Consider the following 12518-nt stretch of genomic DNA (forward strand, 5'->3'; position numbering starts at 1 on the left):
GTTTTGGAGTATAATAGGCCCTATTAAGCAGCATCAGATGAGAAATCTTCTGCGAAGGGGTTACTGACACTTGAGGTGCCATCTCTAAAATTCTCCTCCATTGTTCCTCAGAAATTGCCCCTAGTTCCTCTTCCCATTTAACTCTTACCTTCTGAAGTATTTCCCGTCTGATCTCTGAGTTACTTAGTTGGTCATAGATTTTAGTTATTAGTCCCCTAGTGGGTTCTACTTGTAATAACTGACGAGCAAAGGGCATTTCCACCCATCTCGGGGGCTGATCACCAAATTGAGCCCTGAGAGCATGTTCTATCTGCCGGTAAAGGAACAAGGAGGTCTGAGGGATCTTAAATTCCCTAATCAGCTCGGGAAATTTTTTAAGGGTGTTACCTGAATAGAGCTGTCTTAGCTTTTTAATACCACCAGCCTCCCACCCCCTCTTTCCAATTTTTAAAATTTCCTGTAGATTCCGGTTGTTCCAAATAGGGGTGTAATCTGTAAATCCCTCATACCCCATTAATTTCTTAACAGATTTCCAAGTCTTAATTAGCAACCTAATTGTCGGGAATTCATGGTAAAACATATCTGCCTCTAATGCCTCGATAAGCGTATTATGCCGAGCGCTTAACAAGATTAGCCTGCCATTCGGAGTGCCCCCCCCTGGGATTCCACAGCCCATTAAGTGCTGTAGTTGTGATGCGAGGAAATAACACTCCGGATGGGGAAGAGCAAACCCCCCCTCCTTAGTAGGAAGCTGGAGGACTTGCAACCGTAACCTAGCTTGCCCACCTTTCCATATCAAGTACCTAAATAGAGTCTCTATTTTCCTAAACCAACTCTTATTAATCCATACTGGGGAATTATGCATGATGTAGAGCAATTGAGGCATCCAGATAATTTTTATCAGGCTACATCTTCCTGCTACTGATAAGGGGAGGCGTCTCCAAATGCTTGTTTTTTGTTTAAATTTGGCCAGGAGAGGTACTAGATTCTTACTAATATATTGGTTAGGGTCTTTAGTTGGGACAATTCCCAGGTACTTTAATGCTTCCACAATTGCCACCTGGGGGAGTCCAGGTGCAATTGGTACTCCTAGGGGGTCAAACGGTAAGAGCTCGGATTTCTCCCAGTTTATTTCCAGGCCGGAGAATTTACCGAATTCCTCCACTATTCTCATTGCGCCTACCATTGATCTCTTATAATCGTCTAAAAATAACAGGATGTCGTCTGCATATAGGGCGATTCTTTCCTCAATCGGCCCCCTCTGAAAACCTTTTATCTCGTGGCTCCCTCTAATGGCCATAGCCAGGGGCTCCATTACCAGAGCAAAAAGCAAAGGAGACAATGGACACCCCTGTCTTGTCCCCCTCTCAAGCACAAACCAATCTGAAAATTCGTTATTTATTTTGACTCTTGCCTTGGGATTATTATAAAGCATCTTTATCCATCCAATAAAGGATGGACCAAAGCCAAACTTTCCCAGCGCATACCACATGTAATCCCACTCCACACTATCAAAAGCTTTGGCGATATCTAGGGTCAACAGGGCTCTTGAGCTCTAATTTTCCAAAGGAGACTGTAGATTCAGGAAAGCTCTTCTAATATTTAGGCTTGTAGATCTATTAGCCATAAAGCCCGCCTGGTCCTCATGTATTAGTTTATGTAGGACTCTGCTCAATCTGACAGCCAAAACCTTGGCCAAGATTTTAGCATCTGTACAGATTAGAGAGATTGGCCTATAGGCAGACACGTCAAGGGGGTCTTTCCCCTCTTTCTGCAGGACTATGATGGTTGCTTCTAGCATTGATACAGGGAGACGCCCCCCCTCCTTCGCTTCCCCCAGAGCCTTCATTAGTTCAGGGATTAGCACCTCCCCGAGATGCCTATAGGCCTCGATTGGTATTCCATCGGGGCCAGGCGATTTAAGGCACGCCATGCTTTTAATCGCTTGATGTAATTCTGTAGTTGTTATTGGGGATTTTCTGAGAAGTGTACAGCTTTTTATAATAGGCTCTAAAAGTTTGCACTATTTTTGGGGCGCTTGAAAGGATTTCTCCATTCTGCGCTCTAATAGCGAGGACCGTTGATGGAGCCTTATTAGACTTCACTACCTGTGCTAACACTCTTCCCACTCTCTCACCCTCGACCAAAGATACCTGGCACTGGAGAAGCCGTCTGGTCTCAGCCTTCTGTAGAGTAGTCTGTTTATACCCCCTTTGTTTCTCTTGCCAGATCTTTTCCTTTTCAGGGGTTGGGTCTCTAATGAAGTTGTTTTCAGCCTCTATTACATCCTTCCATAAATTCTCTACCTCCCGCCTCTCTTCTTTATTATATTTGGCCATCTACTGTATCAACACCCCTCTAAGGAATGCTTTGCAAGCATCCCAGAGCACAGCGGATGTCGCTGTTCCCTGGTTGAAACTTACAAATTCCCTCAGTGCAGATAGAATTCCCTTTTCCTTCCTGATTACCTCAAACCAATGCGGACTTATTCTCCATTCCTTCCAGAGGCTATGTTCCCCTACCTTCAGTGAAACTACCATGGGAGAATGGTCTGAAACCCCTCTTGGCCCATACATAATTTTTCCTACTAGCTGGAGTGTTCTATCATTCCCCAGGGCCATGTCTATCCTCGAGAGGGTCGAGTGTGACGCTGAGCTGCATGAGTATTGAAGCACCCCTGGGTTCCGTATCCGCCATAGGTCTACCAGCCCCACCTCATCCATAAACTGACTTAGACGGCTCTTGACTGTATACTCCAAAAGGGCTCCCCTCGGGAAACGGTCTAACTTTCTGTCTAAAACCTCATTAAAGTCTCCCATTACTATGATAGGAACTTCTTTTTTATCTATCAGGAATTCATTCAGTTTAAGCATGACATCTAAATTAAAAGGGGGTGGAATATATATGTTTGCCAGTACATACATAGCATTATTGATAGAGCAAGATAAAAAGATGTATCGACCCTTTTCATCAATCTTGGTTTGTCTGCAGGAAAATTTAACTCCCGTTCTCACCAGGATACTCACCCCTCTACTATAAGAAGAGTGAACCGCACGATATTGATGTTGAAACGTATGCATCTGTAGAGATTGTATTGTATCCCTGGTGAGATGGGTTTCCTGCAGACAGACCAAGTCTACCCCATAGTTCTCCAGCACAGAGAGCCAACCTTTTGAGAGGAGTCCCCAGTCCTCTAACATTCCAGGATCCAACTTTCACCATTTCAGCCTGCATCCCACATTGTTTAAAGAAATACAGTGAGGAGGCAGCAAATAACCCCTACAAAACCACCTGTCAGGACTTAATTTAATTACTATTAAATGTGTTTGCACTATGCTTATCACACGTGTAAACCTAGAAACCATAATAATACTAACTTAATATAAACGTGAGCTCTGAACACGTGTTTTTTACCCAAATAATTTTAAGAGTCAGTTTCCTGTCATTGTGTCTATATGTGTATCTAAATGTGAATCCCTGGTTCCAGCCCAGGTGTTTTCCACCCGTGTGTAGAATTTCTGTGTTAAATTTTCCAATCAAACTACCCCTCCCATCCCCCCTACCTCCCCATCCCACTCCCCTCCCCCCTCCAGCCCCCCTCCCACCTCCCCGTCACCTACCAAGGTGAACCCCCTGGGGGTTAACCGTGACCTCTACCCATCTAGCACCAGCTACTACCACACGTTTCAACCCATATTTCTTGCCCATTCACTTCACCTCCCTAACGCCTGTGCAGCCCACCATCCCCCACCCCCCATCCGCAGAATAAAACAAAAATTTCCTAAGCCATCTATATCTATATCTCCCCTGCCCCTTATGCTGGATTTATAAATTTTTCTCTATTCTCCTCCAGCCATTTCTCGATCCCAAAAGGGGAGTCAAAAAACAGGGTCTCCCCCAGAGCTGATACGCGTAATTTTGCCGGGTACAGAAGGGCATAAGGGAGATTATATTTTTGTAAGGTGCGTTCTGATTGGATAAACTCTGCCCTTCTTTTCTGCAAATCTGGTGAGAAATCGGCATAAAAAGAGACTCTGACCTCTTTAAAGAAGACGGTCCCTGCCTCGCTAATTTTCCGAAGCAGCACCACTTTGTCTCTATAGTTGAGGAACCTTATGAGCAGAGGTCTGGGAAATCCTCCTGCTGGAGGAGCTCTGAAGGGCACCCTATGGGCCCTTATAACTGAAAAAGAAGCTGAAAATGATTCTCTCCCAAATAACTCCCCCAGCCACTTTTCAATGAATTCAGGCGGGTTAGGGCTCTCGCTTTTTTCGGGGAGTCCCACCAATCTCACATTGTCCCTTCGGCTCCTATTCTCCATTTCATCAAGCTTGGATGCTTGTCTGGATAACTGCTCCTTCAATAGTTTCATTTCCTTAATCAGTGGGGGTAGATCGTCCTCCAGCAGGCCTACTCTTTCTTCCAGGGCTGTTGTTCTCTCAGTGGTTTTCTTAAGGTCTTGCCTGACCAATACCAGGTCCGCTTTTACTTCCCTCATCTGGTCACAGAGTTCCCTAAGTGAGGAGTAATGCCGCGTACACACGGTCGGACTTTTCGTCTACAAAAGTCCAACGGACGCTGACGGACTAAAGCTGGCTGGTAATCCGATCGTGTGTGGGCTTCTCCGGACTTTCAACGGACTTTTTTAGCCTCAAATCCGACGGACTTTAGATTTGAAACATGCTTCAAATCTTTACGTCGTAAGTACGACGGACCCCGAAATCCGCTCGTCTGTGTGCTAGTCCGACGGACAAAAACCCATGCTAGGGCAGCTATTGGCTACTGGCTATGAACTTCCTTATTTTAGTCCGGTGTACGTCATCACGTACGAATCCGTCGGACTTTTGTGTGGTCGTGTGTAGGCAAGTCCGTTCGTAAGAAAGTCTGCCGCAAGTCCGCCGAAGGTACGTCGGAAGTCTGTCGGACAGGCTGTCGGACTTTTGTAGACGAAAAGTCCGACCGTGTGTACGCGGCATTACACTCCCCCACTGCCAAAAAAACGTCCTTAAGTGTTGGTTCTGTTTCTGAGGGTAGGGTTGGGTCAGTGCTAGTCTCCATATTAACATTTATGTTCTGATCATTCAACCCCGGGCCTTTTGGATTATGGGTTTTAGATAGTTGGGCCGCCTGAGAGCCTCCTATGGGCAAAGCTTGCTGCTGCCCCTGGCTTTTTCTATCGGGGACCTCCCCCTGATGTGTTTTTGATTGTGTCCCCTTCTTTGGAGGGGTCACAGCCGAGGCATGAGCATATTGCTCTAACTTCGCAGCTGCTGACGCTGCTGCTGAGATTTGCAGGTTTTTATCTTTGGCAGAGCGCAGGTTCTACATTATATATTTCTTAGCCTTACACCCCAGTACCCGTACTGTATTTATACGAAGGAGGAGTATAGAGACAGAGAGGGGACAGTGTGGAGGATCTATATGTTATATCCTTGGTGTGCACTGCTATTGCATCAGGAGAGGACACATACAATATGCGCCCTATTCTATAGAAAAAAACAAACAAAAAAAAAAAATGGTTCCAATAGCGACTCCAATGAGAGGTGCCTCCCCCCAATTAACATAAATTACAGCGAGGAGTTTCTATCCCCTAATAAACAGAGCACCCTGTTGATCCTGTTAATGCTGAGCAGCTCTCGGTATCCACCTGTCGTCCCAGTCCGATAATCCCTTTATTCAGCAGAATATTTGTGGTACATGTAGGTCCCCTTCCCCCTACTGCTGCTGTAGCCGATAGTCCATACAACTGTGTGTTGGAGCAGTGGGAAGGGTGTATACAACAACCTGTCTTCCTGAGCAACAAGAGCTCAAGATTTTGTATGGGGGGTAATTTCACCTTGATGGCCAGGATAGACTAGTGAGCCAGTACTACTAGACTCTACTCCAAACTCTCCTCCTGAGGTATCCACCATCACACAATCCAACAAGCCTCTTACTGGGCTAGATACCTTAGTGGTGTGACCCCTTTTGTTTTTTTTCCCTTTTCTCCCTCCTAGTAACGTAGCTCAAGCAGTCTTTTTTCCTTTATATAAAGAGCAATGTAACAAATGAACTACATGCTGGACATCACTTGCATTTGTTTCTGGTTTTCCTTATTGGAGGATATTACCTGCTTTAAGGGACTTACTGTACCCCTCCGCCTGTATAGCTCCAGGTGATGATCCGCCGGGTAATCCAGTGCCTCTCACCTCCCCGCTCTACAGACCCGAACGGTCCCGACCTTCCTCAAGCGCCTCGTATGCAGGGTGAGCGTCTTCCCTCCACACCGCCTGCCAGCAACAAGGGGGACTGGGAAAAGGACAGGGATAGGGCTGGAGCAACCGTTGCCTTTTACTCAGGGCAGGTATGCCAGCAGGCGAGCGCTAGGCTATACACAGGAGTGAAGCGGGGGGTGGGGGGAGCAGCACGGCATCCCTGCTTTCACTCACTCACTCGCTCCATCTCACAGCGCCGCGCCCTCCCATTCATCCGGTCACGCCCCCCTCCGTGGTTGAGTGGACGAGGCCTTACACTGGATTCAGAAAGGCTATTCTGCTGCTAGACACTTATCACCAGGAGCCAGTCTGTTTGTCCTTATGGAATAACTTCCTCTGTAGCTGATACCCCAGAATTGACGTCTAACAACAGGAGCAATCTTGTCTATATTCCCATTACACACTTTCCTGGAACAGGACTCGTTTGTAGCGGGTGCTGCGGTGACTACCAGCTGGATACTGGGTTGATCAGAGATAAATGCACATATCCACCAGCACATAGGACCCCTTCGTCAGGCATGTGATCCTGCGTGGCTCCGAAATGTCACACTTGTTCTTTTGTGATGTGATCTTTCTGCAATAAGACCCCTTTCACGTGGTTTAGCGCTAGATATAGCACCTGTAAAGCACCTGAAACCTGCCTCCCATTCATTACAATAGGTGGTTTCACACCCGGGCAGTGCGCTTGCGGACATTTGGAAGCAGCACCTTTGGAGCGGTTTGGGAGTGCTATATACAGCGCTCCCAAAACACACCTGCCCATTGCAATAATTGGGCAGCGCTTCTGAAGCACCTGAAAATCGCTTCGGAAGCGCCACAACACGGGAGTTTTTAACCCCTTTTTGGGGGTTAAAAGCATCCCGCTAGCGACCGAAAAGCACCGCTTAAACAACAGTAAAGCGCCGCTAAAACGAGCAGCACTTTACCGCTAACGGCTGGTGCTTTCGGTGTGAAAGCAGCCTAAAAGCTTTGGACAACATTTGAAGATCCATGGTGTGCTGGTGAATATGTGCACTTATAACAGCAGGAGCGACATCTTGTAGCTTCTGCTACAGAGGGAGCTATTCCAAAGAGTCAGACAGCCTCTTAAAAGTGGAACTTCACCCAAAATTTTGTGATTTAAACATTTTTTGGGAGGAGGGTACATGGATTTGGACTTGTAGTTTTGTAACAGCTGGAGGGCCACCAGTTTGACACCTGTGATCTAGGCGAATCAAGCAGAAGTTCTTCCCTCCTTCCTGCCCACAGCCTTCTGGGACACATCACAGGTCCCAGAAAGCTGCAGAACTACTTCCAGGGTGTAGCACGGCTCATGCATGCACAGTGGGCAGCTGGCTATGAAGCAAGGAGTCATAACTGGCAGCCCACAGTTAAGATGCTGGCACCAGAAACCCGAAGACTGGTGAAGAAACCGGCTCGGGTGAGGATGGCACTGGACAGGTGAGGGTTTCTTAAAAGTTGGCAGGTACAGTTTAGATGCTGACTTCATTTAAAAAAAAAAAAATTAACGAAAAACGACATTAACAATTCTGCCATTGGCAATTTCAACAAATTGCTATTTCTTAGGACCCCCTGCACACAGTTGTAGGAATTTACGTTCCAAATACGCTGCAATTTTTCTGCCAGATCTACGCACATTTAGGCGTGTATGATGTTGAGCATAAATGCATTCTGCTGATCAGAATATTGAATTTGGAATACATTTTACGCCCGTTTGGACGCATAGATCAAGCTTGTAAACGCCTCTCCAAATGCAGCTTTGGTGCATTTTTTTTTTTAAATGCCTCTAAGCACTGCTTTTCAAATACAGTGGAACCTTGGTTTATGAGCAACGCGGTAAATGAGCATTTAGAAAGACGAGCAACTTTTTTTTTTTAAATCCTGACTCGGTTTGTAAGTGCTGTCTCGCGAAACTAGCAGGATTCAAGCCAATGGGGTGTGCAGTACCGCATTTGGCCAGAGTTGCAGGGGCGCAGGTGACACTTGGAACGGTTTGGAGCCGTTCGGAAATACTCCTTTCCCGAGGGTTTCCGAGTTCAGCCAAGCTGTCCCCGAGTATTTCTGAGGCTCTCCAGCACCCCCCACCTCTGGCCACATGCGGTATTGCATGCAATAGAAGTCAATGCGGAACGAATTATCTTAGTTTCCATTGACTTCTATAGGGAAACTTGCTTTGATATGCGAGTGCTTTGGATTACAAGCATTTTCCTGGAACGGATTATGCTTGTAATACAAGGTTCCACTGTACTAAATCTAAAAACCTGATGTACATGGTCGCACAGGCAAACACAGAACTGCATTTAAAGTAGAGCTGCACAATTAATCGTAAAAAAAAAAAAAAAAAAAATCACGATCTGGATTCAACCCCCCCTCATGATCTTAATCAGGCATTTCCATGATTCTATGTAAACAATGCAGAGTCGTTCTCTGCTCAGAGCTGTCAAAAAAAAAAAAAACTGGCAAATGTTTCTCAACATTGGTCAGCACTGAGAGATAGAGAAGAGATACAATGTAACATTTAGTTCTTTTAGATCAAAGGGATGAACTTCAGTCTTTAAATTAGGTCAGTTTAAAGGAGACGTCTAGCCTGAGCTTGTTTGGCTGGGCTTCTCCTCTGGGTCACAGGAGTGCGATTCGTTTTGCACTCCTGTGACCCATTTTCAGCAGAGAGCGGTCTGAAGTCCGCTCTCTGCTGACATCATTGGAATCAGTCCAGGCACCGAGTCATCATGACAATAAAGTCTGGATCCGCCAGGTGCCTAGACTGATGCCTGTCTCAGCCTCTCAGCGAGCCGCTGAGAGCCTGAGACGGTCGCTATGCGCCTCTCCACAGCTCTGCATTCCAATGACCTTTGAAGAGCAGAGAGGAGAACTGCTGACTGACTGGCTGCTCGGGGAACTGAAAGACCTGAGCCATCGGCGATGTTCTGTGGCTCGGGTCTCAGTGCAGAGAAGCCGGGGGATAGATGCAGCATTGGTCTGATGCTGCATCCACCCAGGCAAGTATGATGGGTTAAAAAAAAAAAAAAAATACTTCTCTTTTAGCCAATAAAAAAAGAAGGGGTTGTAAAGTTTTTTTGGTTTTTTTTGTTTTTTTTAAAACAAACATGTTATATTTGCCTCCTCTGTGCAAGGGTTTTGCACAGAGCGGCCCCGATCCTCCTCTACTGGGGTCCCCCAGCGGCACTTCTGGCTCCTCTTTTTCTCGAGTGCCCCCAAAGAGAGCCTCATTCCAAGGGGGCACTCCTGCAGGCGTGCTCCCGAGTCCTGCTGGTGCGTTCATTGACTCAGACAGCAGGACTCAGGTCCGCCCCCGGCTCCCGTGTCACTGGATTTGATTGACAGCAGCACGAGTCAATGACTCCTGCTGCAATCAATCTATCCAATGAGGACCCCAGACAGTGGCTGGAGCTACTGTGCTTGTCCCAGTCGCTGGAACGATCCGAATCAGGTATGTAAAATGGGGGCTCTGGGGGGCTGCTGCACTACAGAAGGTTTTTCACCTTAATGCATAGAAAAGGTGAAAAAAAAAAAAGGTCCCGTATGAGCTTGTTTGGCTGGACTTCTCCTATGGGTCACCTCTTTTGCACCCCTGTGACCTGTTTTCAGCAGAGAGCTGTCTGAAGTTCGCTCTCTGTTGATGTCACAGGAATCAGTCCAGGCACCACGTCATCCCGACAATAAAGTCTGGATCCACCAGCCGCCTGGACCGATACCCGTCTCAGCAAGCCACTGAGACGGCCGCTCCCCACCCCTCCACAGCTCAGCACTCCAATGAGCTGGGGGGGGGGGGGGCAGAGCAGAGAGCTGCTGATTGACAGTCAGCAGCTCTCTGCTCAGGAAGCTATGAGAACCGAGCCATTGGTGGTGTTCTATTGCTTGGTTCTCAGTGCAGAGGCAGCGGAGGACAGATGCAGCATTGCCCAATGCTTCATCTACCTAGGTAAGTATGATTGTGGGGAAAAAAAAAAAAAAAAAAAAAACACACAACACATACTTCTCTTTAAAAGACTAAGCCTTTTTCTGACACTGGTTGTGTACAAGTAAAAATCAGTATTTTGCTATAAAATTACTTAGAACCCCTAAACATTATATATATATATATATATATATATATATATATATATATATTTTAGCAAAAACCCTAGAGAATAAAATAGCGGTTGTTGCAATATTTTATGTCACACTATATTTGCGCAGTGGTCTTTCAAATGCAGTTTTGTGGGAAAAAATACACTTCACTGAATAAAAAGAAAAAAAAAAAAAAAAACAGTAAAGTTAGCAATGTTTTTGTATAATGTGAAAGATGATGTTACGCCACAAGAATCATGATCTTTATTCTAAGCAAAAAAAAAAGTGATTCTCATTTTATCCAGAATCGTGCAGCTCTAATTTAAAGGCATTAAAAAATATGCTGTACGCCTGTAAAATAAAAAAAAATTCTGCCTGTGTGCAAAAGGCCTTACAAGTCTCGCTACTACTCAACAAAAACCCAAGAAAAGCACACACCTTCACGTAACTTCCTGGGCTTTAACTGATACAAGGAATGAGAACGTTATAATTACATATAAATGATAATCACCCTGCTCTAACCTGTACAAATGAAGACATTTTCAGGCACAAACTAAAAAATAACGTTGGCAGTTTCATCCTTGTCAGCCTAAGCCCCTATTCACATCGGTCCGATTTGACATGTCAAATTGTATGCCAAATTGGAGCCGATTGCTGGCAACGGCACCGTCCGAATCCGTCTTTGTACTACTTTTGGCGACTTCAGTTGTGATTTCAATAGACATCTGTGCATGAACCCGCACAGATGTCTCTCAAATCGCCCCCCGATGTAGCACTGGAATGCCGTTCAGCTAAACGCACATGATTTCAAACCCGCATTCAGTGTGAACCTAGGCTAAGCCATCTATTACTGTCGATAACATTATGACTAAGGTCACCCACAATAGGGAGATTCCTCCTGTATTGAATTGTAACTGTACTGTCTGCCCTCATGTTGTAGAGCGCTGTGCAAACTGTTGGCGCTATATAAATCCTTTATAATAATAATAGGAATCCAGAATAGGAAGTGGCCGCTGTCTATTGTGTGACCCTGAGATCAGTCAGGAGTATGGAATGAATGGAGACTGAGGCCTGGCCCGGATGAACAGATGTCAGCACAGGACTCAGCCTACACCCAGTGCTGTCACGTGTTCCGGGGATTATAGGTGACTCTGCTCACAGATCGTACCCACCTCAATCAGCGAGTAGTTTATATCCACGTCCGATTTAACGAACCCCCCGCAACCCACCACGATGTCATCCGCCGACTGTACCCGGCCCCAGCAAAGAACACACAGCACCGTCCATAGCACAAGGGCACCCATTCTTCCCGTCCTGACAGGTGTCTCCCCTCTCTGGGCCCTAACCAACATGCCGCTCCAAGCTTTCTGCTGACACAACTTTATTATGTCAGTCTCAGGCCGACAACACTTCCAGGCGCAGGCGCACTACTCCCCGGCTCAGTCAGGGTGACAGAGCTTCAGCTTGTATCCATGACCACGACACCGAAGTGAGGACCACGCTGTGCTTTGCTGCCACCTGGTGAGCAGGGGGACTAATAGCACTTCTCAGGTCACAGCAAGGTTAGGTTACTGATTTGTAAGATTCTGTAGAGTTTAATTCTGGTTTCTTTATGTGCGGTAATTTCAGAGGAGAGAAAAATAATTCCACTGATATTAAACACGCACCATCACCAACAGCTAATTGAATAACTTACTGGGATTTTATCTCTTGCCTATGTTTCTAATTGAAGCAGAACTCCACCCAAAAGGGGAAGTTCAGCTTTAAAGCGGTTGTATACACGTAAAAAAAAAAAAAAAACTGTAAAGGCATAATGAGCTAGTATGCACCGCTTTATGAAATACTTACCTTGGAACGAAGCGTCGGCATCATATCCTGGTCACCGCTGACGGAGCAGACATTTTCCCTCTTGCGTTTCTTCCGAGTTCACAGCTCAGGCGCTGTGAGTGGCCGAAGCCACAATGACATCACACCCCCGCATGTGCCCGGGAGTCTTATTTCCAGCAAGGAGCTCTGATTTTCTGGTAGCAGCCACCGGAACTTCAGAACGCATGCCCCGCTGACGTCAGCGGCTGCATGCAAGGTGAATATCTCCTAAACCGTACAGGTTTAGGAGATATTCATTTTACCTGCAGGTAAGCCATATTAAAGGCTTACCTGTAGGTAAAATGTGTTAAAGCAGTAGACAACCAC

The 12518-nt window shown here is 46.2% G+C and overlaps 1 protein-coding gene across 2 annotated transcripts in view; it reads right to left on the reverse strand.

Annotated features, from left to right (window-relative positions):
• LOC141101794 (BOS complex subunit NOMO3-like) overlaps window positions 1–11778 on the reverse strand; it is a 365568-nt gene extending 353790 nt beyond the window's left edge. For both annotated transcript variants that reach the window (XM_073591128.1, XM_073591127.1), the window contains exon 1: window positions 11498–11778. In XM_073591128.1, the coding sequence (XP_073447229.1) occupies window positions 11498–11677 (180 nt within the window). In that variant the 5' untranslated portion in view covers window positions 11678–11778. The remainder of the gene's footprint in view (window positions 1–11497) is intronic.
• Between the last annotated feature and the right edge of the window lie 740 nt (window positions 11779–12518).

The sequence above is a fragment of the Aquarana catesbeiana genome, linkage group LG06, assembly GCF_042186555.1.
Source record: "Aquarana catesbeiana isolate 2022-GZ linkage group LG06, ASM4218655v1, whole genome shotgun sequence".
Lineage (NCBI taxonomy): Eukaryota > Metazoa > Chordata > Amphibia > Anura > Ranidae > Aquarana > Aquarana catesbeiana.